Source organism: Phacochoerus africanus, chromosome 10, assembly GCF_016906955.1.
Source record: "Phacochoerus africanus isolate WHEZ1 chromosome 10, ROS_Pafr_v1, whole genome shotgun sequence".
NCBI classification, from domain to species: domain Eukaryota; kingdom Metazoa; phylum Chordata; class Mammalia; order Artiodactyla; family Suidae; genus Phacochoerus; species Phacochoerus africanus.
In genome coordinates, this window is record NC_062553.1 from 40,918,783 (window position 1) to 40,942,959 (window position 24,177).

Below are 24,177 nucleotides of genomic sequence, written 5' to 3' on the forward strand. Positions count from 1 at the left end.
GCTGTAGCTGCTGGCCTACACCATAGCCACAGTCACGCAGGATCTAAACCTTGTCTTCGACCTACACCACAGCTCACAGAGACGCTAGATCCTTAACCCACTGAGCGAGGCCAGGGATTGAACCCCAGTCCTCATGGATACTAATTGGGTTCATTACTGCTGAGCCATGACAGGAACTCCGCATTTCATACTTTATTTATTTTTATTTATTTATTTATTTATTTTTGTCTTTTTGCCTTTTCTAGGGCTGCTCCTGAGGCATATGGAGGTTCCCAGACTAGGGGTCTAATCAGAGCTATAGCTGCCGGCCTACACCAGAGCCACAGCAATGCGTGATCCGAGATGCATCTGCGACCTACACCACAGCTCACGGCAATGCCAGATCCTTAACCCGCTGAGCGAGGCCAGAGGTCGAATACACAACCTCATGTTCCTAGTTGGATTCTTTAGCCACTGAGCCACGACGGGAACTCCCATACGTTTAAATTTATGAGTATCTTCTCATGTTCTAAGCAGACCTGATTATTTTATTGTCCATTTTTTTTGCTTTTTGTAGCTGTTTAGATTTTGACCTCAATTCCTGACTAGTGTTTATGTTTATCTATTTATATCATCAGTATTTTTTATCAGGGACAGGCAACTTAGTACTGTTCATACGTTAAAGTCACCTTCTAGCTGTTGCGCTGCCTAATGTTAATGGGGTGACACTTGCAGTTATATGTGTGAAGGTAAAATTTACACCTAATACGATCAGTGCCATTGGTGTCATTTTTTCTGCACCTGTGCATCAAGGTAAAATGAATCCTTAATGTTTTTCTTTCTTTTTCAAACCTTAGACCCGGATGTAGCCTTCGTGCCTCTAGGAATGACAGATTATCTGGTCATCGTGGAGGACGATGACTCTGCCATCATCCCGTGTCGCACGACTGATCCCGAGACCCCGGTGACCTTGCTCAGCAGTGATGGGGTGGTGCACGCCTCCTATGACAGCAGACAGGGCTTTAATGGAACCTTCACCGTCGGGCCCTATATCTGCGAGGCCACCGTCAGAGGGAAGAAATTCCAGACCATCCCCTTCAACGTCTATGCTTTAAAAGGTACTTGTGGGAGTTCCCGTCGTGGCGCAGTGGTTAACGAATCCGACTAGGAACCATGAGGTTTCGGGTTCGGTCCCTGCCCTTGCTCAGTGGGTTAACGATCCGGTGTTGCCGTGAGCTGTGATGCAGGTTGCAGACTCGGCCGAGGGAGCGGCCCAAGAAATAGCAACAACAACAACAACAACAATAACAACAACAACAAAAGACCAAAAAAAAAAAAAGGTACTTGTGGAGTTCCGGTCGTGGCGCAGTGGTTAACGAATCCGACTAGGAACCATGAGATTGCAGGTTCGATCCCTGGCCTTGCTCAGTGGGTTATGGATCCGGTGTTGCCATGAGCTGTGGTGTAGGTCGTAGACGCAGCTTGGATCCCAAGTTGCTGTGGCTCTGGCGTAGGTCGGTAGCTACAGCTCCGATTCAACCCCTAGCCTGGGAACCTCCATATGCCGTGGGAGTGGCCCTAGAAAAGGCAAAAAGACAAAAACAAAAAGGTACTTGTGCCCTGTCCCTCTTTTTCTTTTTCTTTTTTGCTTTTTAGGGCTGCACCTGTGGCATATGGAGGTTCCCAGGCTAGAGGTTGAAGTGCAGCTACAGCTGCCGGCCTGTACCACAGCCACAGCAATGTGGGATCCCAGCTGAGTCTTCAACCTACACCGCAATTCATGGCAACGCCAGATTCTTAACGCACTGAGTGAGGCCAGGGATCGAACCTGCATCCTCATGGATGCTAGTCGGGTTCGTAACTTGCTGAGCCACCATGGGATCTCCCCTCCTTCCTTCTTTAAACAGGAGTTCCAGGCAAAATAGTCAGATGCATGTAGGATCTATTTTTTTAATCCTAGTCCCTGGTGAGGAAAACCCTGAGTTCTGATGTGGGGACTTAGGCCACCTTTGCCCTACAATGTTAAGCTGACCTGTGTGGCTGTCATTATACCAAGCTTAGCATAACCAAAGGCCACCGCTTTCCTACCACTGTAAGATTTCCTGTCTCATCAGTCAATTTCAAAATACCGTAAGGAATTCTTGTCTTGCATAAGCCTCTTACAGTTTGAGTCACGTTCCTGACTACAAAAGCCCCAACAACAAACACACACCTCTGGGGGTTGGAGGCCTAGGTTCATTTTAGCAACTTAAGGAAAGGGATTTTGATTTTGAGAAAAGCTGGTAGTTGTTGACTTCATCCCTTTGATGAAGCGTGGTTAGCGTGAATGGGAAAGTATCAACCAGGTTTGAGTCCACAGATTTATGGAAGACTTAAGTGTATGGGTGGCATTAGCGAGAATGTACCCTTTAACTCTTGTGCAGGGCTTATTTTAGGCCAGGCTCTGAGCTAGGTGCTCAAAGTGCAGAGAATAACTGGGGAGCAGAGGGGGAGGGGAGAGAAGAGGAGAATAAATGATGGAGTGGGAGCCAGTGCCTAGCAGAGGGCAGGTCAGCAGAGGCTGGCTGGTTAAGTGAGTGGCCCATCAGCAAAGGCGATTGCAAAAGAGTACAGTCATAACTCACCCCAGTGCATGGGCATGTGAATGAGATGTCCTATTTAACTGGAATTTACTTTTATGATTGTTATTTCTTTATTTAATATTTGTAGGGCCATACCTGCAGCATATGGAAGTTCCCAGGCTAGGGGTCCAATCGGAGCTGTAGCTGCTGGCCTACTCCACAGCCATAGCAACACCAGATCTGTGCTGCATCTGCGACCTATACCACAGCTCGCAGCAATGCCAGATCCTTAACCTACTGAGCGAGGCCAGGAGTCGAACCTGTGTTCTCTTGGATGCTAGTCAGATGTGTTTCCGCTGAGCCATGATGGGAACTCCCCTCAGAGTTTTCTTAAAAAAAAAAAAGCAACCAAATCCTGTAAGAGCCTAACAATACTATAGATATTTAGGTCCTTGTGTTCTTTCTTTTCTTCGATAGCAACATCAGAACTTGATCTGGAAATGGAAGCTCTTAAAACTGTATACAAGGCTGGAGAATCCATCGTGGTCACCTGTGCCGTCTTTAACAACGAGGTGGTTGACCTCCAGTGGACTTATCCTGGACAAGTGGTAGGTACCCTTATGGCTCCCGGTAGCCTGGAGCTTCAAAGACCGGGGGGCTCCATTAACCCATCACTGATGGGGCATGACACTGACCTTCTCCAAACCTCAGCTTCCCCTCTCTACCCCATGCTCTCTTGATCAGATGACTTTATGTTCTTGGAACAGTGAGAGAACTTGACATGATGACAGCTGGACCATGCCCTTCAGAAGGCAGAGAGATTGTACACTGTGCCCTCATGCTCATAAGCCAGAAAGAGATAGGAAGGTTCTATGGCTATGAGATAACAGCCCAAAAAATTAGGAAAACAGAAAAAGAATGGATTTTCAGATTCACTGATTGGAGTTCCCTCTGTGGTGCAAGGGATCAGTGGCGTCTCTGCAGTGCCAGGATGCAGGTTCGATCCCCAGCCTGGCACAGCATGTTAATAATCCAGCATTGCCACAGCTGCAGTGCAGGTTGCAACTGGGGCTTGGACCTGATCCCTGCTCCCCCCCCCCAAAAAAAAACCCAACTCACTAGTTGCTAAGAGAGTCATGAATTCTTTTCTTGACTTCCATGCCTTTGGGTGTGAGGCATTTGACATTTGACAATGTTGCTTGCCTGCCCCCCTTCTTTTTTTTTTCTTTAATTTAAAAAAAATTTGGTTTTTTTTTTTTAATTTTTAGGGCTGCACCCAAGGCATATGGAAATTCTCAAGCTAGGGGTCCAATTAGAGCTTCCACTGCCGGCCACAGCCACAGCAACACGTGACCCGAGCCATGCTGTGACCTACACCACAGCTCACGACAACACCAGATCCTTCACCCACTGAGCAAGGCCAGGGATTGAACCTGCGTCCTCATGGATGCCGGTGAGATTCATTTCTGCTGAGCCATGTTGGGAACTCCAATATTGATGCTTTCCACCACCCTCCTTCCCCACCCCTACTCCCGCCCCTGTCACTCCTGGTTTGCAGACTTCTCTGCTCCTTGCTCTTTTTTTTGGCATTCAACAGTGTCTCTCCTTTTATTCATTTCTCTCTCCCATACTTTCGCTGCCCCTTTTCCTTTCTCTCCAGGGAATCTGATTGCAATTGGGCATTTTCACACATCGCCTTATAAACCTAAGGTATTGAAGAGACATTCATAGACCAGTATGTGAACATCTTCCTTTAAGTGTCAAGCTATTTGAGTTTTCTTTTTTTTTTTTTTGGTCTTTTTGCCTTTTCTAGAGCCACTCCCACGGCATATGGAGATTCCCAGGTTAGGGGTCTAATCGCAGCTGTAGCCACGAGCCTACGCCAGAGCCACAGCAACGTGGGGTCCAAGCTGCGTCTGCAACCTACACCGGTTGCAGCTCACAGCAATGCCGGATCCTTAACCCACTGAGCAAGGCCAGGGATTGAACCGCAACCTCATGGTTCCTAGTTGGATTCATTAACCACTGCGCCATGATGGGAACTCTGCTATTTGAGTTTTCTATGCATACTCTATTGCCTTTAATCCTTAAAACATAAACATTTCATTTATTGAAGATAGACATTTTTTCCCACCCAAACCAAACTGTGTGCTGTTTGGCTCTAAAATATATAATCAAGGTATTGGTTTATAAATCATACTTTTCTTTGATATTTAAAATGCAGGCTTATTGTGTAACTTTATGAAATTAGAGAGACAGAGGACAAGCCACTTCCCAGACCACTCCCATTATAATTTTTGGAAATAAATCCTTTAAATACTTTATAAATGTAACATTAGTAACTATTATGTTTAAGTGGTATTTTGTTACATATTCATTTTTTGGACAGTATAGCACAAGCACTATGTCACTAAATATCCTTTTTAAATGGGATTTTCAAAGGAGCAAGCCTAAAAATTTTTTTATTAGCCTTTTTTGGGGGTCTCTCTCTTTTTTTTATGGCCACACCTGCTACATATGGAAGTTCCCAGGTTAGGGGTCAAATTGGAGCTACAGCTGCTGGTCTACGCCATAGCCACAGCAATGCCAGATCCTTAACCCACTGAGTGAGATCAGGGATTGAACCCGTATTTTCATGGATATTAGTCAGGTTCATTACCGCTGAGCCACGATGGGAACTCCCCCCAGCTCCTTTTTTTTAAATTGGAGTATAGTTGCTTTACAATGTTATGTTAGTTTCAGGTGTTCAGCAAAGTGGTTCAATTATACATATACATATATCCATTCTTTTTCAGATTGTTTTCCCCTATAGGTTATTATAGAATATTGAGTAGAGTTCCCTGTACTACATAGTAGATCCTTTGGGTTATTAGACTTTATTTTTTAGAGCCGTTTTAGGTTCACAGCAAAATTGAGTGGAAAGCACAGAGATTTCCTGGGCTCACCCTTAGCTGCCTCCCCCTGCCCCCCACCCCTGCCCCATCATCAGCATCCCTAGAGGGCGGTACACTGGTTACAGTCCACAAACCCATCTTGGGCATGTCATCATCACCCAGAGTCCACAGCTCACACGAGGATTCACTCTTAGAAACCAGCTCATTAAGGTCGGCTTTCCCCCCTTCTGCTGTAGAAAGGCAAAGGCATCACCATGCTGGAGGAAACCAAGGTCCCGTCCATCAAATTGGTGTACACGCTGATGGTCCCCGAGGCCACGGTCAAAGACAGTGGAGATTACGAATGTGCTGCCCGCCAGGCCACCAGGGAGGTCAAAGAAATGAAGAAAGTCACCATTTCTGTCCACGGTACATTCTGCTCTTTCTTTTTTTTTATTATTATTATTTTAAAATGATTTTTAAATTTTTTTATTAATGAGTTTATTACATTTATAGTTGTACAATGATCATCACAATCCAATTTTATAGGATTTCCCTCCCACCCTTCTGCTCTTTGTAACACGTCGGGTGGCCATGCTGCTTGTGATCCTCTAGGCGCTAATCCTTGTTTAATGGAAACTCTTTCCTGTGCAGAGAGAGGGTTTATTGAAATCAAACCCAACTTCAGCCCTTTGGAAGCTGTCAACCTGCATGAAGTCAGACATTTTGTGGTGGACGTGCAGGCCTACCCGCCTCCCAGGATAGCCTGGCTGAAGGACAACCTGACACTGACCGAGAATCTCACGGAGATCACCACTGACATCGAAAGGATTCAGGAAATAAGGTAAAGAAACACCCTTCCTGACCATGCCCTTTCTTTTTATTGTGTGTCCCTACATAGACTGAGGTTTGTGTGTGTCTTACAACCCAAACCAAGCGTCGATATAGAAGATTTATCATCAGAAATGGGAGATACCGGAAATCATGTATCTTTCCCCATAGTATTGCAATGCGATATTGTCTTGGTGAGTAATGCATGATGAAATGAGAAAGAAGACCTGAAAAATCTCTGTTGCCAATGAAAGACAGTTTCCTGGATTCAGCAAAGGGTGGAGCAAAAAGAGGAAAATCGGACCCACTTGGATTGAATATATATTCCTTCATCTCCATTGGCTATATTCCAAGTAGACGTGTGTGCTGATTCCAGTTCTAGGGCAATTATTACATAAACCTATGTGAAACAAAACATCATTCATTTGATTTGAAATGCATTTGCCCCAGTGGGGCCACCAGGAGAAATAAGAGTAGTGTCTGGGAGTTCCCATTGTGGCACATTGGAAACAAATCCGACTAGGAACCACAAGGTTTCAGATTTGATCTCTGGCCTTGCTCAGTGGATTAAGGATATGGCATTGCCATGAGCTGTGTTGTAGGTCACAGACATGGCTTGGATCTGGCGTTGCTGTGGTTCTGGTGTAGGCTGGCAGCTGTAGCTCTGATTAGACCCCTAGCCTGGGAACCTCCATATCCCGGGAGTGCGGCCATAAAAAAAAGCCCCCCCACCCCCCAAAAAGAGTAGTGTCTGGTTAAATGCAGTTAGAGGAAAACACACAGTGAAGAGTTTGATGAGACTACGGTAGGCTGCTGTGATCTCTTAACTAGTGGTGGAGTTCGGGCTAAGTCACCATTCAGCCTCAGTTTCCTCATCTGTACCGTAGGGTTAGTAATACCTCATGTCCTTCAAGGTGAGAAGCTGGATCAGATGCTGTCTTGAGGTCTCATGCAGTTTTAAGTTCTGATTAGAATCCAAGAGGAGAGTTCCTGTCGTGGCTCAGCAGTAATGAACCCGACTAGTATCCATGAGGACGCAGGTTCCATCCCTGGCCTCACTTAGTGGGTTAAGGATCTAGTGTTTCTGTGGCTGTGGCTGGCAGCTGTTGCTCTGATTCAACCCCTAGCCTGGGAACTTCCGTATGCTGTGGGTACAGCCCTAAAAAGACAGAGAGAGAGAGAGAGAGAGAGAGGAATCCCGGAAGAGAAGGTACCTTTTGATGGGCCCAGCTCATCCAGCCCTGTGCCTTTGTCAGAAACCATCCCGGGGAGACAAAATCCTCTCTTTCAAGCCCTCAGGGAAGAAGAAACAGAACCTCTCTCATCAGGTCACTTAACCTCAGGATTTGCTTCCTTCTTTCTGAACCACATTCCATGTGTAATTGAGAAGCGGTGTCTGGGACAATGGTATGTGACAACCTCTGTGGCAAAGTGATGGAAGAGGACGTGGGAGACTGAATCTGGAAGGCTTTCTGATGACAGGAAATGGAGGTACACAAAGAAGTGGGGAGTGGCCAACCTTCCCCCAGGTTGTGAGGCCAGAGAGGAATGGGGTCAGCCTGGCACAGCCACCACTGGAGACAGAGCGCTGTCAGCAAGCTATACCGTCAATAGCGGTGGCCTGCCGGTGGCTGTCAGCTGAGCAGCTCGGGGGAGCTGCTGGTGAAGGTGCTTTGTGAGTTCCTCCAGCACACCTTTGGGTTCCCAGGATGTGCCAGGGAACAGGAGGGGGCACGTGATGGAGGGGTGTCTGGCTCACCTGGAACTAGTGCATCCCCCAGCTTCCTCAGCTGAACAAATGCAGACAATGAATGACAGAAGACCAGCTGGTCGTCGGCAGCCGGGGATGCTTAGGGGAATCCTCTCCGAAAGCGTGTCAGGGAAAGCCAGCTGAGCCTGCTCCTGGTGCCCAGCATCTCAGGCCAGAAGATTCGCCTTGCAGGGTATTTTAGAGCCTCTGCAATGCTTTCATACAGATTATTTCATATAATTAATTCTCAAAATGACACCATGCATGCAGTTATCTCATGCTACGCATGAGCAAAGTGAGGTTTGGAGAATTTTAGCAATGTCTAAGGTTTACTGCCTCTGTGAGCAGTGCTCTTCCTCCCCCAGCTGCCTGCTGTTCCACACAGTGCTGGTTTGTAAAGGGCAGTCAGCCAGGCAAACAAGTAATTGATGCACAGACATACACACACATAGATGCCTGCGCGCACACACACACACACACGTGGCCAAATGTCATTTCATAATATCTTTTGTGTAAGAAATATTTTGGGAAAACTTCTCTTTAATGAAGTATGAAGGGATGTGTTTCTTATTTTTTCACTTTTTAGGGCCACACTGGAAGCATGTGGAGGATCCCAGGCTAGGGGTTGAATTGGAGCTACAGCTGCCAACCTATGCTGCAGCCACAGCAACTCAGGATCCGAGCTGCTTCAGCGACCTACACCACAGCTCACAGCAAAGCTGGATCCTTAACCCACTGAGCGAGGCTGCATGGATGCTAGTTGGGTTCGTTATTGCTGAGCCACGATGTGAACGTCCCAAGTTTTTTTTTTTTTTTTTTAAGGTGAATATCAAGGGTTTAAGAAAAAAAGGAAAGTTAATGGGATGTGTTTATTCCCATTTAGAAGTCAGGCCTCAGCAGACTTGGTTGCTCCTGTAGCCACATAAGCCATTGCTCATCTCAGATTGTCTGGTCTTCTGTTCAAGAATTACGTGTCTAGGAGTTCCCACTGTGGCACAGTGGGTTAAGGATTCAGCATTGCTGCAACTGTGATGTAGGTCACAGCTGCAGCTTGGATTTGATCCCTGGCCCAGGAACTTCCATATGCTATGGGTGCAGGGGAAAAAAAAGAATTAAGTGCTTATAACTCAGACCTTCAGTGCATAGAAGGTGTATCAAAAATCCCAGAAAAGTGATGATATGGGCAAGAAAAAGAAGATGTTTTTGCTTTTTTATAAAGATAAAATTTATTTTTTATTTTTTAATAATTTTTATTTTTCCCATTATAGCCAATTTACAGTGTTCTGTCAATTTCTACTGTACAGCAAAGTGACCCAGTCATACACATATGCATATATATATATGTTCTTTTTCTCACATTCACAAATGATTAGATAGAGTTCCCTGTGCTGTGCAGTAGGATCTCATTGCTTATCCACTCCAAATGCAGTAGTTTGCATCCACTAACCCCAAACTCCCTGTCCATCCCACTCCCTCCTCCTCCCCTTGGCAACCACAAGTCTGTTCTCCAAGTCCATGAGTTTCTTTTCTGTGGAAAGTTTCATTTATGGTTTATATTAGATTCTAGAGATAAGTGATACTATATGGTATTTATCTTTCTCTTGCCGATTTACTTCACTTAGTAAGAGAGTCTCTAGCTCCATCCATGTTGCTGCAAATGGCATTATTTTGTTCTTTTTTATGACTGAGTAGTGTTCCATTGTGTATGTGTACCACATCTTAATCCATTCATCTGTGATGGACATTTAGGTTGTTTCCAATGAAGACAAATTTTATTTATTTATTTATTTATTTATTTATTTTTTGTCTTTTTGCTATTTCTTTGGGCCGCTCCCGCAGCATATGGAGGTTCCCAGGCTAGGGGTCTAATCGGAGCTGTAGCCACCGGCCTACGCCAGAGCCACAGCAACACTGGGTCCGAGCCGCGTCTGCAACCTACACCACAGCTCACGGCAACGCCGGATCGTTAACCCACTGAGCCAGGCAGGCCAGGGACCGAGCCCGCAACCTCATGGTTCCTAGTCGGATTCGTTAACCACTGCGCCACGACGGGAACTCCCTGAAGACAAAATTTAAACAGCATGTGATAATTGCTTAAACAATTGAAATTTATTTGACTACTTCTTGCTGAAACAAAGGTCTTTTCTCTTAAGGTATCGAAGCAAATTAAAGCTGATCCGAGCTAAGGAAGAAGACAGTGGCCATTATACTATTGTAGTTCAGAATGAAGATGATGTCAAGAGCTATACTTTTGAACTCTTAACCCAAGGTATGTAAGGGTCGTATAAAGGTAATGCCAGCTCCGTTGGTGGGTGACAGAGTCACAGAGGACAGCCTAGTGCTTTTCTCCCAGCTCATGGAGGGCAAAGCAGCTCTTTCAGTGGAGAAGCAGGGGCTGTAGGTGTCATATGTCAGGGATAGCTTCGTTGGATTTGTGAATCCACATAATTCCTGGAGGTTCCAGGCTGCCATGGGCCAGTCTGACTGGGAATTCCTAGGCTCTAGTAGTTTCCTTACCACCTGCTTCTCAATCTGGTACCTCTAGTAGGTGGAAGAGTGAAAGGATCCTTTTTGGTCTAGATGACCTTAGATTATTCTAGAGTGTTTTGGCCTTTTGGCTTAGCTTTTCTTATATTTTATTTTATTCCATTTAAATTTATTTTATTTCATTTCATTTCATTCCATTCCTTTTTATTTTATTTGTCTTTTTAGGGCCACTCCCATGGCATATGGAAGTTCCCAGGTTTGGGGTTGAATCAGAGCTGTAGCTGCTGGCCTACACCACATCCACAGCAACTCAGGAGCTGAACCTGGTCTGTGACCTACACTACAGCTCACGGCAATGCCGGATCCTTAACCCACTGAGCAAGGCTAGGGATCGAACCTTTGTTCTCTCCCTTGCTAGTCGGGTTCGTTACCACTGAGCCATGATAGGAACTCCTAGCTTTTCTTGTAGACCTTACTATACAGGGGCCCTTCCCAGAAATCAGTGCCCAAGTCTATTTACAGTCCAGTTCAGCACCTTCTCATCGAGTATTTACCTTGGGCCATGCTACTGTCATAGGTAGTATAAGTATTAGCATATTTCTAACTTATTTGATCATAGGTTAAAAAAAAAGTCTTTATAACCTAATAATATCCCACAGATGCACTTTGGTAAATGCTGCTTTAGATTATACCATTTAGCTGAATCCATTAGATGACTCCCAAGCCATAATATAATTTTAAGTGCCTCCTTGCCTTTCAAGCCAAATAACCAAAGGGACTTTGTGCTTTCATCTCTCCAGATCTAAAACACTGCAGGACACAAATACCAAAACACTGAAACCATGACCATGCTCTTAACCAAGTGGGTCTGTCCAAACTGGAATTTTTTTTTGTTTTGTATTTTTGTCTTTATAGGGCTGCACCCTCGGCATATGGACGTTCCCAGGCTAGGGGTCTAATCGGAGCTGTTGCTGCTGGCCTACACCACAGCCACAGCGACATCAGATCTGAGCCGCATCTTCGACCTACACCACAGCTCACGGCAACGCCAGATCCTTAACCCAGTGTACTAGGCCAGGGATCGAACCTGCAACCTCATGGTTCCTAGTCAGATTTGTTTCTGCTACGCCATGATGGGAGCTCCCAAACTGGAATGTTTTTATGCACACGACTGGTCTCAGCACCCTCTTGGGTAGTTGCTTGATTTGGAGGTTTGAATTTCACGCAGACAAGCTTGAACTCACCTTGCACTGTGGTTCCCAGAAGTTCTAGGACACAAACCATTCAGTCTGATTTCTTTTCACCTCTTGCAGTTCCGTCGTCTATTCTGGACTTGGTTGACGACCACCACGGCTCTAATGGGGAACAGACTGTGAGGTGCACGGCTGAAGGGACCCCTCTTCCTGATATCGAGTGGATGATTTGCAAGGATATTAAGAAGTATGGAAACCACATGTTCCTTTTTCGTTTGTGGTCAGACTGTTTCTTCCTTGGTACAAAGGTCCTCGAATGCATTTTATTTCTTTGGCTGGCCATTTTTAGGGGTGCTTGTGATTCTTATTTGGCCTCCATCTCATAAACTATAAGATAGGATTCCAAACATGGACTCTGTGTGTATGTGTGTGTGTTTCCCCACACATGTACAGGCACTTTTATGTTCATGAATAGCTGTAAGAAGGTCTACAACTTTCATCAGATTCTCAAAGGGTCTTTCTTTTTCTTTCTTTTTTTTTTGTCTTTTTGCCTTTTCTAGGGCCACTCCCACAGCATATGGAGGTTCCCAGGCTAGGGATTTAATCAGAGCTGTAGCCACCGGCCTACACCACAGCCACAGCAATGCGGGATCCAAGCCACATTTGCGACCTATACCACAGCTCACGGCAACGCGGATCCTTAACCCACTGAGCAAGGCCAGGGATCGAACCTGCAACCTTGTGGTTCCTAGTCGAATTCATTAACCACTGAGCCACAGCGGGAACTCCTCAAAGGGTCTTTAAAGAACTACTCTAAGGATTTTTACTACCCTAGCCCACATTTTCACAACATACTTTGTATAAGGCGAACTTTACTTGGTGGCTAGACTGGCCCATGACCATAAATGAAAGTGACCTCTCCCAACCTGCTATGGTGGTAGGAGTTAATGCCCGAGTTCCTCCTTCGCCCCCATCCCTCACCCTTCTCCAGCGGGCATGTGAGTGGCATGTTCAAATGCCCACTGTGGTGCCTGCTGTGCTTAGAAGCCTTGGAGCTTCTCCTGGAGGCTGAGATTCCTCGACTTATCCCCTCCTGGGCCTAAAGGCCCTGGACTTGCATCCTAACTGGAGCCAGAATCTAGGTTCAACTCTAGTGATACCAGAGGGGGTCTTTATAGTGTTGGTGGAAAGATGGGAGGGCACCAGGCCTTTTCTGAGGGGAAGGATGTTGGGATAGTTAAAAATCCTTTTTTTTTTTTTTTTTTCCCCTGGTGTTCCTATGACTTGGGCAATTTCCCAGGCTAGGGGTCGAACTTGCGCCACAGCAGTGACAACGCCAGACCCTAGGCCACCAGGGAACTCCTAGTTAAACATTCTTTTTTTTTTTCTTTTTAGGGCCATACGTGGAGCCTATGGATGTTCCCAGACTAGGGATCAAATCGAGCTACAGCTGCCAGCCTATACCATGCAGGATCTGAGCCACATCTGTGACCTACACCACAGCTCACAGCAACACCGGATCCTTAACCTACTGAGCAGGGCCAGGGATGGAATCTGCATCATAATGGATACTAGTTGGGTTTGTTACCACTGAGCCATAATGGGAACTCCTAGTTAAACATTCTTGAAGTCCAGTTTGCTCGTGGTTCAAGGCTTGGGATGCATAGTTCCCAAGATAGAACTTGTTTATTACTCCCTTGCCTTCATAAATAGTTAACTTTTACTTACCTACATGTAGGTTATTCTCTCTTGGAGAGTAAGTTTTAATGTTAATCTGCACATAAAATAAGAGAACAGACCTCTGGTTGCCGAGGGCAAGGGGGAGGGAGTAGGATGGACTCGGAATCTGGGGTTCATAGATGCAAACTATTGCCTTTGGAATGGATAAGCAATGAGATCCTGCTGTATAGCACTGGGAACTGTATCTGGTCACTTGTGATGGAGAATGATGGAGGATAATGTTAGAAAAAGAATGAATATATGTATGCGTGACTGGGTTACTTTGCTGTACAGTAGAAAATTGACAGAACACTGTAAAGCAGCTATAATGGAAAAAATAAAAATCATTTAAAAAAATAAAGAGGGAGTTCCCATCACGGCTCAGTGCTTAACCAATCCGACTAGGAACCACAAGGTTGCAGGTTCGATCCCTGGCCTCACTCAGTGGGTTAAGGATCCGGCCTTGCCGTGAGCTGTGGTGTAGGTCGAAGACGTGGCTCGGATCCCGTGTTGCTGTGGCTGTGGTGTAGGCCGGCGGCTACAGCTCCAATTGGACCCCTAGCCTAGGATCCTCCATATGCCGAAGGTGCGGCCCTCGAAAAGACAAAAAAAGAAAAGGAAAGAAAGAAAATCAATCTGTAACCACCCCCAGTGCAGACAAGGTCAGGCTGGCTTGCCCTCTTAGATGATTCTCATTGCTCCACTGATGCCTGTGACTTCCTGCAATGGGCTCCATAGCGCTGCCCCTTTTCTCTCTCCAGATGTAATAATGAAACTTCCTGGACGATTTTGGCCAACAACGTTTCAAATATCATCACGGAGATCCACCCCCGAGACAGAAGCACGGTGGAGGGCCAGGTGACATTTGCCAAAGTGGAGGAGACCGTTGCAGTCCGATGCTTGGCTAAGAACCTCCTTGGGGTTGAGAGCCGAGAGCTGAAGCTGGTGGCTCCCAGTGAGTAGCCCACCGGTCAGGGCAACGCTGACATCAGCGAGCCCTTCCTCCCTCAGGCAGACCTTTGAATCCCAGATGGGGCCCTGTAGGAGTCAAGGTCCCTTGGCAGACATTCAGCTCTGGGTGCTCTTAAAGGGCTTTCTCTGAGCATCTGTGCAGGAGCCTTTTCAGATTCGGATCCCAGACTCATCTTACAGAGGCCCCTTGGCATTTTGCTGGTCTGGCCGAATAGCTACCCAGTCTCTTTGGGCTGAGCGTGGGGGATGGAGGATGGGGAAAAAGGCTCTAATGCCTTGTTGCTCCTTAGATGAGTTGGAGACAGTTTGGAGCCTTAAAGAAAAAATGAAGCGAAAAGCAATACAAAGTACAACCTTTCAAAATAAACTGAAGTTTCTGAACTAATGATAACTCTCCATCTCACTGATCAGTCTTTGTATTCTAATTCACATTCTGGCCAGACAGGTTAATGTCAGAACACTTTTGGGGACAGTATTGTGTTCCCAATGGCATTTTGTCCCTTTTGCTGCCAAGAGAAGAATTGGATACGGATAACTGAGAGAGGGTCTTGCCCATCTCTAAAATGAGCTGAGCAGCTCTGATCTTCCCCTATCCAGTAGTGAGAGAGTTCTGGCCCAGAAACAGCCCCCCTGCCTCCCTGACCCTCTGCGTGTTTGTGCAAATTCTCCACCGCGCCTCTCTCTCTCGCCCTCCAGCTCTGCGTTCCGAACTCACGGTGGCGGCAGCCGTCCTGGTGTTGCTGGTGATTGTCATCATCTCCCTTATTGTCCTGGTTGTCATTTGGAAACAGGTAGATATTTTCAAAAAGAACTAAACATCTTTGAAACCAGTGAGAACAGGAGCAACCTTAGGTCAGTGCTTGGCACAGAGGAGTTCAGGAATTATACGATGCATGAACATGGTTGAATCTCACTGTGTTGTCACTTTGCTGCTGCGGCTGAGCTTTGGTACATTCGGATGTCAGTCATTTACCAGTTCTCTGTCCTGGTCATTTATAGAAACCCAGGTATGAAATTCGTTGGAGAGTCATTGAGTCAATCAGCCCCGATGGACATGAATATATTTATGTGGACCCGATGCAGCTGCCTTATGACTCGAGGTGGGAGTTTCCAAGAGATGGACTAGTGCTTGGTAAGCTCTTGGTGGGGTGCTCCCCCACCTACTCCCCCCCTCCCCTTTTTAGGGCTGCACCTGTGGCATATGGAAGTTCCCAGGCGAGGGGTTGAACCTGAGCTGTAGCTGCTGGCCTACACCGCAGCCACAGCAATGCCAGATCTGAGCCATGTCTGCATCCTCATGGATCCTAGTCAGGTTTGTTAACTCTGAGCCCCGACAGGAACTCCCCAAAGGCATTTTTAAATTGTTCATTTGTTTCATTCCAAGGTTATAGCCAGATTAGGTCTTAGAGAGGTACACTGAAAACAAACAAGACACCCCAGCTGTATCCCGTATACCTGGGAGGTAAGCTTTCTTTATGGTACTTTCTCCCGTTTTACAAAAAGGCATTAGAAGCTTAGGGTAATTAAAAAATAATAAAATAAGGAGAAAAAAGACAACATCCCTAATACGTCAAGAGGCATTTCTGTGTCTCTCTGTCCCTGTGGATTGGGGAAGTTGCTGGGGAAGCAGTACCTTCCCAGAAACAATTTTCAGCCATGCACACACGCAATCAGAGGCAGTGTGGGCTGTGAGTGTCTTTTTCTTTCTTTCTTTTTTTTTTTTTTTTGTCTTTTTACAGCCTCACTGATGGCATATGGAAGTTCCCAGACTAGGGGTCAAATCAGAGCTGTAGCCCCCGGCCTACGCCAGAGCCACAGCAACGTGGGATCCGAGCCACGTCTGAGCCCTACACCACAGCTCCCAGCAATGCTGGATCCTTAACCCACTGAGCGAGGCCAGCGATCAAACCTGCATCCTCATGGATACTGGTCAGATTCGTTTCTGCTGCGCCACAAGGGGAATGCCCATAGAATCCGTCCCTGGCTTGGCTCTGTGCAGTGAGACTGCCCATTCTGGGAAACGTCTCTTTCAGACCGCGAGCTGTTTAGGCGTGGATATGATAGCTTCCATTTCCTTCTGTATCTCCCAACGTCAGGCCAAGGGTTGTGCTCCTTGGCCATGTTTAGCCTTTGCTTTTCCCAGGCTTCCTAACAAACAAGTAGTTAGGGTGCCAGCCCTAAGTTTCCTTCATCACTGCTTGGAATCAGTGATGTCTTTTCTTTCTTTCTTTTTTTTCTTGTTTGGCCTCCCCTCAGCCTATGGCATTCCCAGGGCCAGGGATCAGATCTGAACCACAGTTGCAATCTCTGCTGAAACTGTAGCAATGCCAGATCCTTCTAACCCCCTGTGGTGGTCCAGGGATCGAACCTGCCTCTTGGCGCTGCAGAGACGCCACTGATCCTGTGGTGCCATAGCAGGCACTCCTCAGTGATGTCTTGAATACTGAAGTATTGCTGGTGGATAAGGGCTTATTTATGCAAAAAATGCTTCTATTTGCACTCGGAAAACAGAAGGGTAGAGAACCTGGAAGTTTGGGCCAGAGCCACGGAGAGCAAGAGCTGGTAGACAGAGCACTCACACCGGGGAGGGCTGCAGCCGTCCTTTCCCCCGGCGGCTGTGTTTTCCTTTCCTTTGCAAATGTTATTTGACAAAAGCAATTACACTAATTTCCTTCCCTGTGGGCTCAGTTCTGGATTTGACATGATGACTTGGAGGAATCATTATGCTTCCTCCATATGGGAAACACACGACCCAGCTGTGCACCCCTGAGCCGCTGGCCATGGTAAATGAAGCTGCTGAGTTGCCTGATTCTGCCCGTGTTAAAGGTTCTGGTTGCCCACAGGTCGTATCCTGGGGTCTGGTGCGTTTGGGAAAGTGGTTGAAGGAACTGCCTATGGATTAAGCCGGTCCCAACCTGTCATGAAAGTAGCTGTGAAGATGCTAAAACGTAAGTGCCCCTTTCTGGGTTTTACTTTGAACATGGAGATATTAAATAAATTGCTCTATACCATGTAGCCAGTAAATGCCAAATTTAAGACAAATTGAGCTCTTGGTTTTTCAACGCTAGGTTTTATGTATGTATATTTAGACTCCTTTTAGATAATTAGACTCGATTAGGTTTTTTTTTTTTTTTGGCCTCTTTAGGGCGACACCTGCAGCATATGGAAGTTCCCAGGCTCAGAATCGAATGGCAGCTGCAGCTGCAGCTGCTGGTCTACACCACAGCCACAGCTACGCTAGATCCTTAACCCACCGAGTGAGGCCAGGGATCGAACGCTCATCCTCATGGACACAAGTCGGGTTCATTACTGCTGAGCCACAACTGGAACTCTCAAGGTTTAACTAGACTGTTCTTATTGCCTATATGTTGGAAAATCAAGAGTTATTTTTCATGACTTCTTTTTAACCCAAGACTAGGGATAATTATTAGAGTTTAAACTGAGTCGCTATCTGTTTCTCTTTCAGGCTGGTGGTAAACAAAATGATATCTGTCATAGGATTTTTCTTTCATTGGGGCTGTTTTCTGGAGAGTGGGTAGCTCAGTTGAACTGATAGGTGATTTTATTTCTTCAACAGCCACAGCCAGATCCAGTGAAAAACAAGCTCTCATGTCTGAACTGAAGATAATGACCCATCTGGGGCCACATTTAAACATTGTGAACCTGCTGGGAGCCTGTACCAAGTCAGGTAGGATTGTCATAGAACACTGTGGTTGTGGAGTTCCCATTTTGTGGTGCAGTGGAAATGAATCCAACTAGGAACCATGAGGTTGCGGGTTCGATCCCTGGCCTCGTTCAGTGGGTTAAGGATCCAGCGTTGCCGTGAGCTGAGGTGTAGGTCACAGGCGTGGCTTGGATCCCATGTTGCAGTGGCTGTGGTGTAGGCGGGCAGCTGTAGCTCCGATTAGACCCCTAGCTTGGGAACCTCCATATGCTATGGGTGTGGCCCTAAAAAGATTCCCCACCTCCCAAAAAAAAAGAAAAAACACTGTGGTTGTGAAGACTCTCCAGGCTTTTTAATCTCCAAACATGGCAGCAATCAGAAGTCCCTGGAATGGAGCTGTTGACCGGATTCCATTGAGGCAAGCTCCCTGTTCTTTCTTTCTTTCTTTCTTTCTTTCTTTCTTTCTTTCTTTCTTTTTTTTTTGCTGCATCTGCAGCATACGGAAGTTCCCAGGCCCAAGATGAAATCCATACCACAGCAGCCACATGAGCCACAGACATGGCAACACTGGATCCTTAAGCTTTACCCCACCAGGGAACTCCAAAGTTCCCTGTTCCGGAGCATCCTCTCTGGGCAGCTGCAAAGGCAACAATTCATGGTTTTTCTGTTCTTCATGTTCATGCTCACCTCCAACTGGTTTTGGTCCCCCACAGGCCCCATTTACATCATCACCGAGTACTGCTTCTATGGGGATTTGGTCAACTATTTGCACAAGAATAGAGACAGCTTCCTGAGCCGCCACCCAGAGAAGCCAAAGAAGGAGCTGGACATTTTTGGACTGAACCCCGCTGATGAGAGCACACGGAGGTAGGTGCAGAAAGATGCTGCTGTGAATCATTGCTGTAGGAGACTCACCAATGGAGAGAACCCATGTCCTGAGAGAGGCCAGGCCAGCAGATTCACTGCCAGGAGGGAGCAAGACTTAGAGTCAACCACCCTGCTTCATCCCGTGCCATTTGCTGCCAGGTATCTGGTGTCTGCAGGTGTGTGGGGCCAAGATATGACCATGTTGGAGGAAGGCTTACTGATAGGTTTGAGTAAGAGTTGGAATTGTTTTGGAAGCCAGTTTGCTACTTATGAGTGGTCTACTTAAGGCCTCCAATTGTGTCTCTGGCCAAGGATGCCTCTGTGGAAATCCTGAGGATTTCCAAGCTTGAAATACTGGTCCTTGCTGAACCTGGGCTTGTCAGTCAGGCCAATGAAGTGATGGTCCCTGCTGTAGAAATCTCAAGTGGCTGAAAAGACCTCTGTAGATATGAAGTTCTGTAAGATCAGAAAGTATAGTTCCCGTGGTGGCCCAGTGGTTATGAACCCAACTAGTATCCATGAAGGTGTGGGTTGGATCCCTGGCCCTGTTCAGTGAGTTAAGGATCCGGCATTGCTGTGTGCTTTGGTGTAGGTCACAGACATGGCTCAGATGTGGTGTTGCTGTTGCTGTGGTGTAGGCTTCAGCTGCAGCTCCAATTCGATTCCTAGCCTGGGAACTTCGGTATGCTGAGGGTGTAGCCATAAAAAAAAAAAAAAAAATCAAAACTACCATGAGATATCACCTCACACCAGTCAGAATGGCCATCATTAATAAATCCACAAATAACAAGTGCTGGAGGGGCTGTGGAGAAAAGGGAACCCTCCTACACTGTTGGTGGGAATGTAAACTGGTACAGCCACTGTGGAGAAGAGTTTGGAGATACCTTAGAAATCTATACATAGAACTTCCATATGACCCCGCAATCCCACTCTTGGGCATCTATCCGGACAAACTCTACTTAAAAGAGACACGTGCACCCGCATGTTCATTGCAGCACTATTCACAATAGCCAGGACATGGAAACAACCCAAATGTCCATCGACAGATGATTGGATTCGGAAGATGTGGTATATATACACAATGGAATACTACTCAGCCATAAAAAAGAATGACATCATGCCATTTGCAACAACATGGATGGAACTAGAGAATCTCATACTGAGTGAAATGAGCCAGAAAGTCAAAGACAAATACCATATGATATCACTTATAACTGGAATCTAATATCTAGCACAAATGAACATCTCCTTAGAAAAGAAAATCATGGACTTGGAGAAGAGACTTGTGGCTGCCTGATGGGAGGGGGAGGGAGTGGGAGGGATCGGGAGCTTGGGGTTATCAGACACAACTTAGAATAGATTGACAAGGAGATCCTGCTGAATAGCATTGAGAACTTTGTCTAGATACTCATGTTGCAACAGAAGAAAGGGTGGGGGAAAAAATGTAATTGTAATGTATACATACATGTAAGGATAACCTGACCCCCTTGCTGTACAGTGGGAAAATAAAAACAAAACAAAACAAAAAACAAAACAAAACAAACAAACAAACAAACAAAAAGCTCGATGAACACCAAACTGGTGCTAAATTTATCAAGTGGCAGGAATTGTCTGCCCAGGCCCATTTGTCACGTGGTGCAGGTTTGTGGCTGGTGAAAGCAGAAAAACGACATAACAGTGGAGTTGAGATGGTCTGTGTCTGTGTTGATGGCTGATTAACACTCGTCTCCCTGTTTGGACACCCCCTCGAAGGGCCGGGTGGTTGTGCTTTTTTGCTCCCCTGCCATCCCTATCCCCCCACAGCCTGGCACACAATGGGCACCCAGCCATCACTGACCCAAAGCTGGATGATCCCTCCAGGGGGGCACTCTGGCTAAGCCTTCTTTTTCTGTTTTACAGTTATGTTATTTTATCTTTTGAAAACAATGGTGACTACATGGACATGAAGCAAGCTGACACCACCCAGTATGTCCCCATGTTGGAAAGGAAAGAAGTTTCTAAATACTCAGACATCCAGAGATCACTGTATGATCGCCCAGCCTCGTATAAGAAGAAATCCATGCTAGGTAAAGAAAGATGTCTTTGCTCACGCTTTGGGTGTTCAGATGTTCCGGTGGTTTAATATGATGCTTAAAATATTCTGAAGATGGTGAGCAGGCCTGGTGAGTAGGATTGCTAGGCCACACAGTCCCTAACTGCACAGCCAGGTCTATGACGTGTTTCTGAAGGTCTTTGGCCTGTGAACTGAAAAGAACAAAAAGAATAAAGATAGGGAGTTCCCAATGTGGTGCAGCGGAAACCAATCTGTCTAGGATCCACGAGAACGTAGGTTCGATCCCTGGCCTCACTCCGTGGGTTAAGGGTCCGGCGTTGCTGTGGCTGTGGCGTAGGCCAGCAGCTACAGCTCTGATTCCACCACCCCTAGCCTGGGAATCTCCATATGCCACAAGTGCACCTATAAAAAGAAAAGAAAAAAAAAAAAGAAATAAAGACAGAATGAATGCAATGGATTTTTCAGACTTTAAATGTAATTATTTTATTTCATTAATTAAATGTTACTTTTTTCTTCTGATTTTATTGATATCATTGACATATAAGACTATAGAATTTTAATGTGTACAGCGTGATGATTTGACTTACAAATGTCATGAAATGATTACCACAATAAGTTTAGTGAACATTCATCATCTCACATTGGTACAAAATAAAAAAATTTTTTTATGAGAACTAGAATTTGCTCTCGTAACTTTCATATATAACATAGAGTGGTGCTAATTATATTAATCCTGTGGTACATTATATCCCTGTAATGTACATTTTAAAATATAATTCATTTTAAAGAATTGTTTATTTTGATAAATTGATCATCATTTTTTGCTGTTAAGATGGCTTTTTCTTTCTTTCATTGAAAGTATGGTGATAATTGATGTTTTTCTCCTCAGTGCCCTTACTTGGCAAAATTAAAACCTGGCAATTCCATGTTGGTTCCTAATATTATTTTTTAAGTTAATTATGTAAATCTCTAATATCTATGAGCTCAATAGCCCTTGCTTTTAACTTTGCTAATATCCTATCTGTCATAGAAACTGGAAAGGAGACAGTTTGAGGTTATATTTCCTGACAGGGATGTTGGGTGTTTCCATTGAATGTTGTCTGAAGGAAGATCCGTCTGTTTTCAAAGCACATGAGCATGTGGCAGGGCTGAATTGATTTATAAACTCCGGGGAGCCTAGCTGATGTCCATGCCAGATGGACCACCCCACATCTGCTGGAGGGGGGCCCCTCCAGGATTCTGGTCTCATCACCAGCCTGGAGTTGGGGCGGGGGGGAGCTGCTATGGATCCGACCATGACTTGTCCCATGGTTTTGTATTCGTGGGTTTGAGTGTCCCCTTGGTCCATGCCAAAAGGTGTTGAGCTGCCAGGGAAATTGTTTTGAAAAATCACTAACATATTCTGAATGCTTTCAGGGTTCTGAAGTGAAAGGTACAATTTATTAAAAAAAAAAAAAAAAAGAATGTGCTTGTTTTGCAAAGCGTAGTACATAATAATATTTTCCACTGCTGCAGCTCCAAGTTCCATTCACTTCCCATTGCCAACTGGGTAAACTTCCAAACCTTTTAAAAGATTAGCCAATAAGACTAGTCGGAATCAGCACTTCCTCTCCTCTCCTGTGTTGTTAAAAATAGTTTACATTGCTTTCCAGGCTGGACCTGGCTCCAGATGTCAGGGGAACCTGATTCATGCTCAGGCCAGGCCCAGTTGGCAGGCAGACCATTGCTTTCTGGCTGGAAAAATGTGAATGGCTGCAGCTCCTCTTCAGTTGCCTGAACTTGTTCAAAAAGCACTGAGAACTGCTGGCCTAGATTGCCTCCTTCCTCGAAAACCCTGGGACCCTTCCAGATGGGACCAGCGGGGGGAACGTGGACAAGTTACGAAGAAAGGGAACTGCATGCAAAGTCTTTGGCATTGATCTTTAAGAGTGCTGCCTCCAGTCTGACTGGTTGCTAATTTTATTCATGAAGTAAGCCAAGTACGATGGAGGTAGCTTTAAAGGAAAAAAATAAAGCAATTCTAGAAGCTGATTTTTCAAAGAGCCCTCATGTACATTCAACATGGAAAGGGTGTGTGTGCGTGTGTGTGTTTTAAAGGTGGCTGAGCTGACTTGCTACTTAGGGTTGAAAAAAGAAATTTGGGAGGCCAACAACAAAATATGTGTGAGAACTCATGAGACTGGTTCTTATGTGTGTGTGTATACATATATATACACACACACGTACACACACACACATAAATATACACACACATATATACACACACATATACACACACACACACATATATACACACATACATACACACACTCATATACACACATATACACACACATACATACACACACATATATACACACACAAATATACACACACACATATACACACACATATATACACACATAAATACACACACATATACACACATAAATATACACATGTACATATATGCACATACACACAGACACACACACACACACATACATATACACATATGTATTTTCATACACACATTTAAACCAGGTATATGTTTCAGTAGATGCATTTCTTTTCCTTTTTTTGGCCATGCCTGTGGCATATGGAAGTTCCTGGGCCAGGATCAAACCCATGTCGCAGCAGCGACCCAAGCCATTGCAGTGACACCACCAGATCCTTCACCTGCTGCACCACAAAAGGAACTCCGATGTATTTCTTTTTAAAGAGAGTCCTCTGGCCTAGTTTACACATCCACCCGTGAGGTCTAGAAACTCGTAAGAGGATGATTTTAGGTATGTTCTTTGGAGAAGCCTCCGCAGCCCGAGTGGCCCAGGCCCTCGTGGGCATCACCGTGGGCGATGCCCATACTGTCCACCAGCACTGACACACTTCCTTGCATCTTTGCAGACTCTGAAGTCAAAAACCTCCTTTCGGACGATAACTCCGATGGCCTTACTTTGTTGGATCTGTTGAGTTTTACCTATCAAGTTGCCCGAGGAATGGAGTTTCTGGCTTCAAAAAATGTAAGTGTGGGAGTTCCCGTCATGGCTCAGTGGGAACGAACCGGACTAGGATCCATGAGGCCATGAGGATGTGGGTTCGATCCCTGGACTTGCTCAGTGGGTTAAGGATCCAACATTGCCATGAGCTGGTTGCAGATGTAGCTTGGATCCCAAGTTGCTGTGGCTGTGGTGTAGGCCAGTTGCAGCTCTGATTCAGCCCCTAGCCTGGGAACCTCCATATGCCACGGGC

The 24,177-nt window shown here is 45.7% G+C and overlaps 1 protein-coding gene across 6 annotated transcripts in view; it reads left to right on the forward strand.

Moving 5' to 3' along the window:
• The window catches only part of PDGFRA (platelet derived growth factor receptor alpha), a 55,663-nt gene that overhangs the window by 13,309 nt on the left and 18,177 nt on the right, over positions 1-24,177 (forward strand). For all 6 annotated transcript variants that reach the window (XM_047799576.1, XM_047799580.1, XM_047799578.1 and 3 more), the window contains 14 exons: positions 837-1,097; positions 3,018-3,148; positions 5,671-5,842; positions 6,068-6,257; positions 10,148-10,263; positions 11,795-11,921; positions 14,155-14,348; positions 15,062-15,156; positions 15,365-15,497; positions 17,209-17,313; positions 17,943-18,053; positions 18,743-18,896; positions 20,796-20,962; positions 23,833-23,948. In XM_047799576.1, coding sequence (XP_047655532.1) covers positions 837-1,097; positions 3,018-3,148; positions 5,671-5,842; positions 6,068-6,257; positions 10,148-10,263; positions 11,795-11,921; positions 14,155-14,348; positions 15,062-15,156; positions 15,365-15,497; positions 17,209-17,313; positions 17,943-18,053; positions 18,743-18,896; positions 20,796-20,962; positions 23,833-23,948 — 2,072 coding nt within the window. The remainder of the gene's footprint in view (positions 1-836; positions 1,098-3,017; positions 3,149-5,670; positions 5,843-6,067; positions 6,258-10,147; positions 10,264-11,794; positions 11,922-14,154; positions 14,349-15,061; positions 15,157-15,364; positions 15,498-17,208; positions 17,314-17,942; positions 18,054-18,742; positions 18,897-20,795; positions 20,963-23,832; positions 23,949-24,177) is intronic.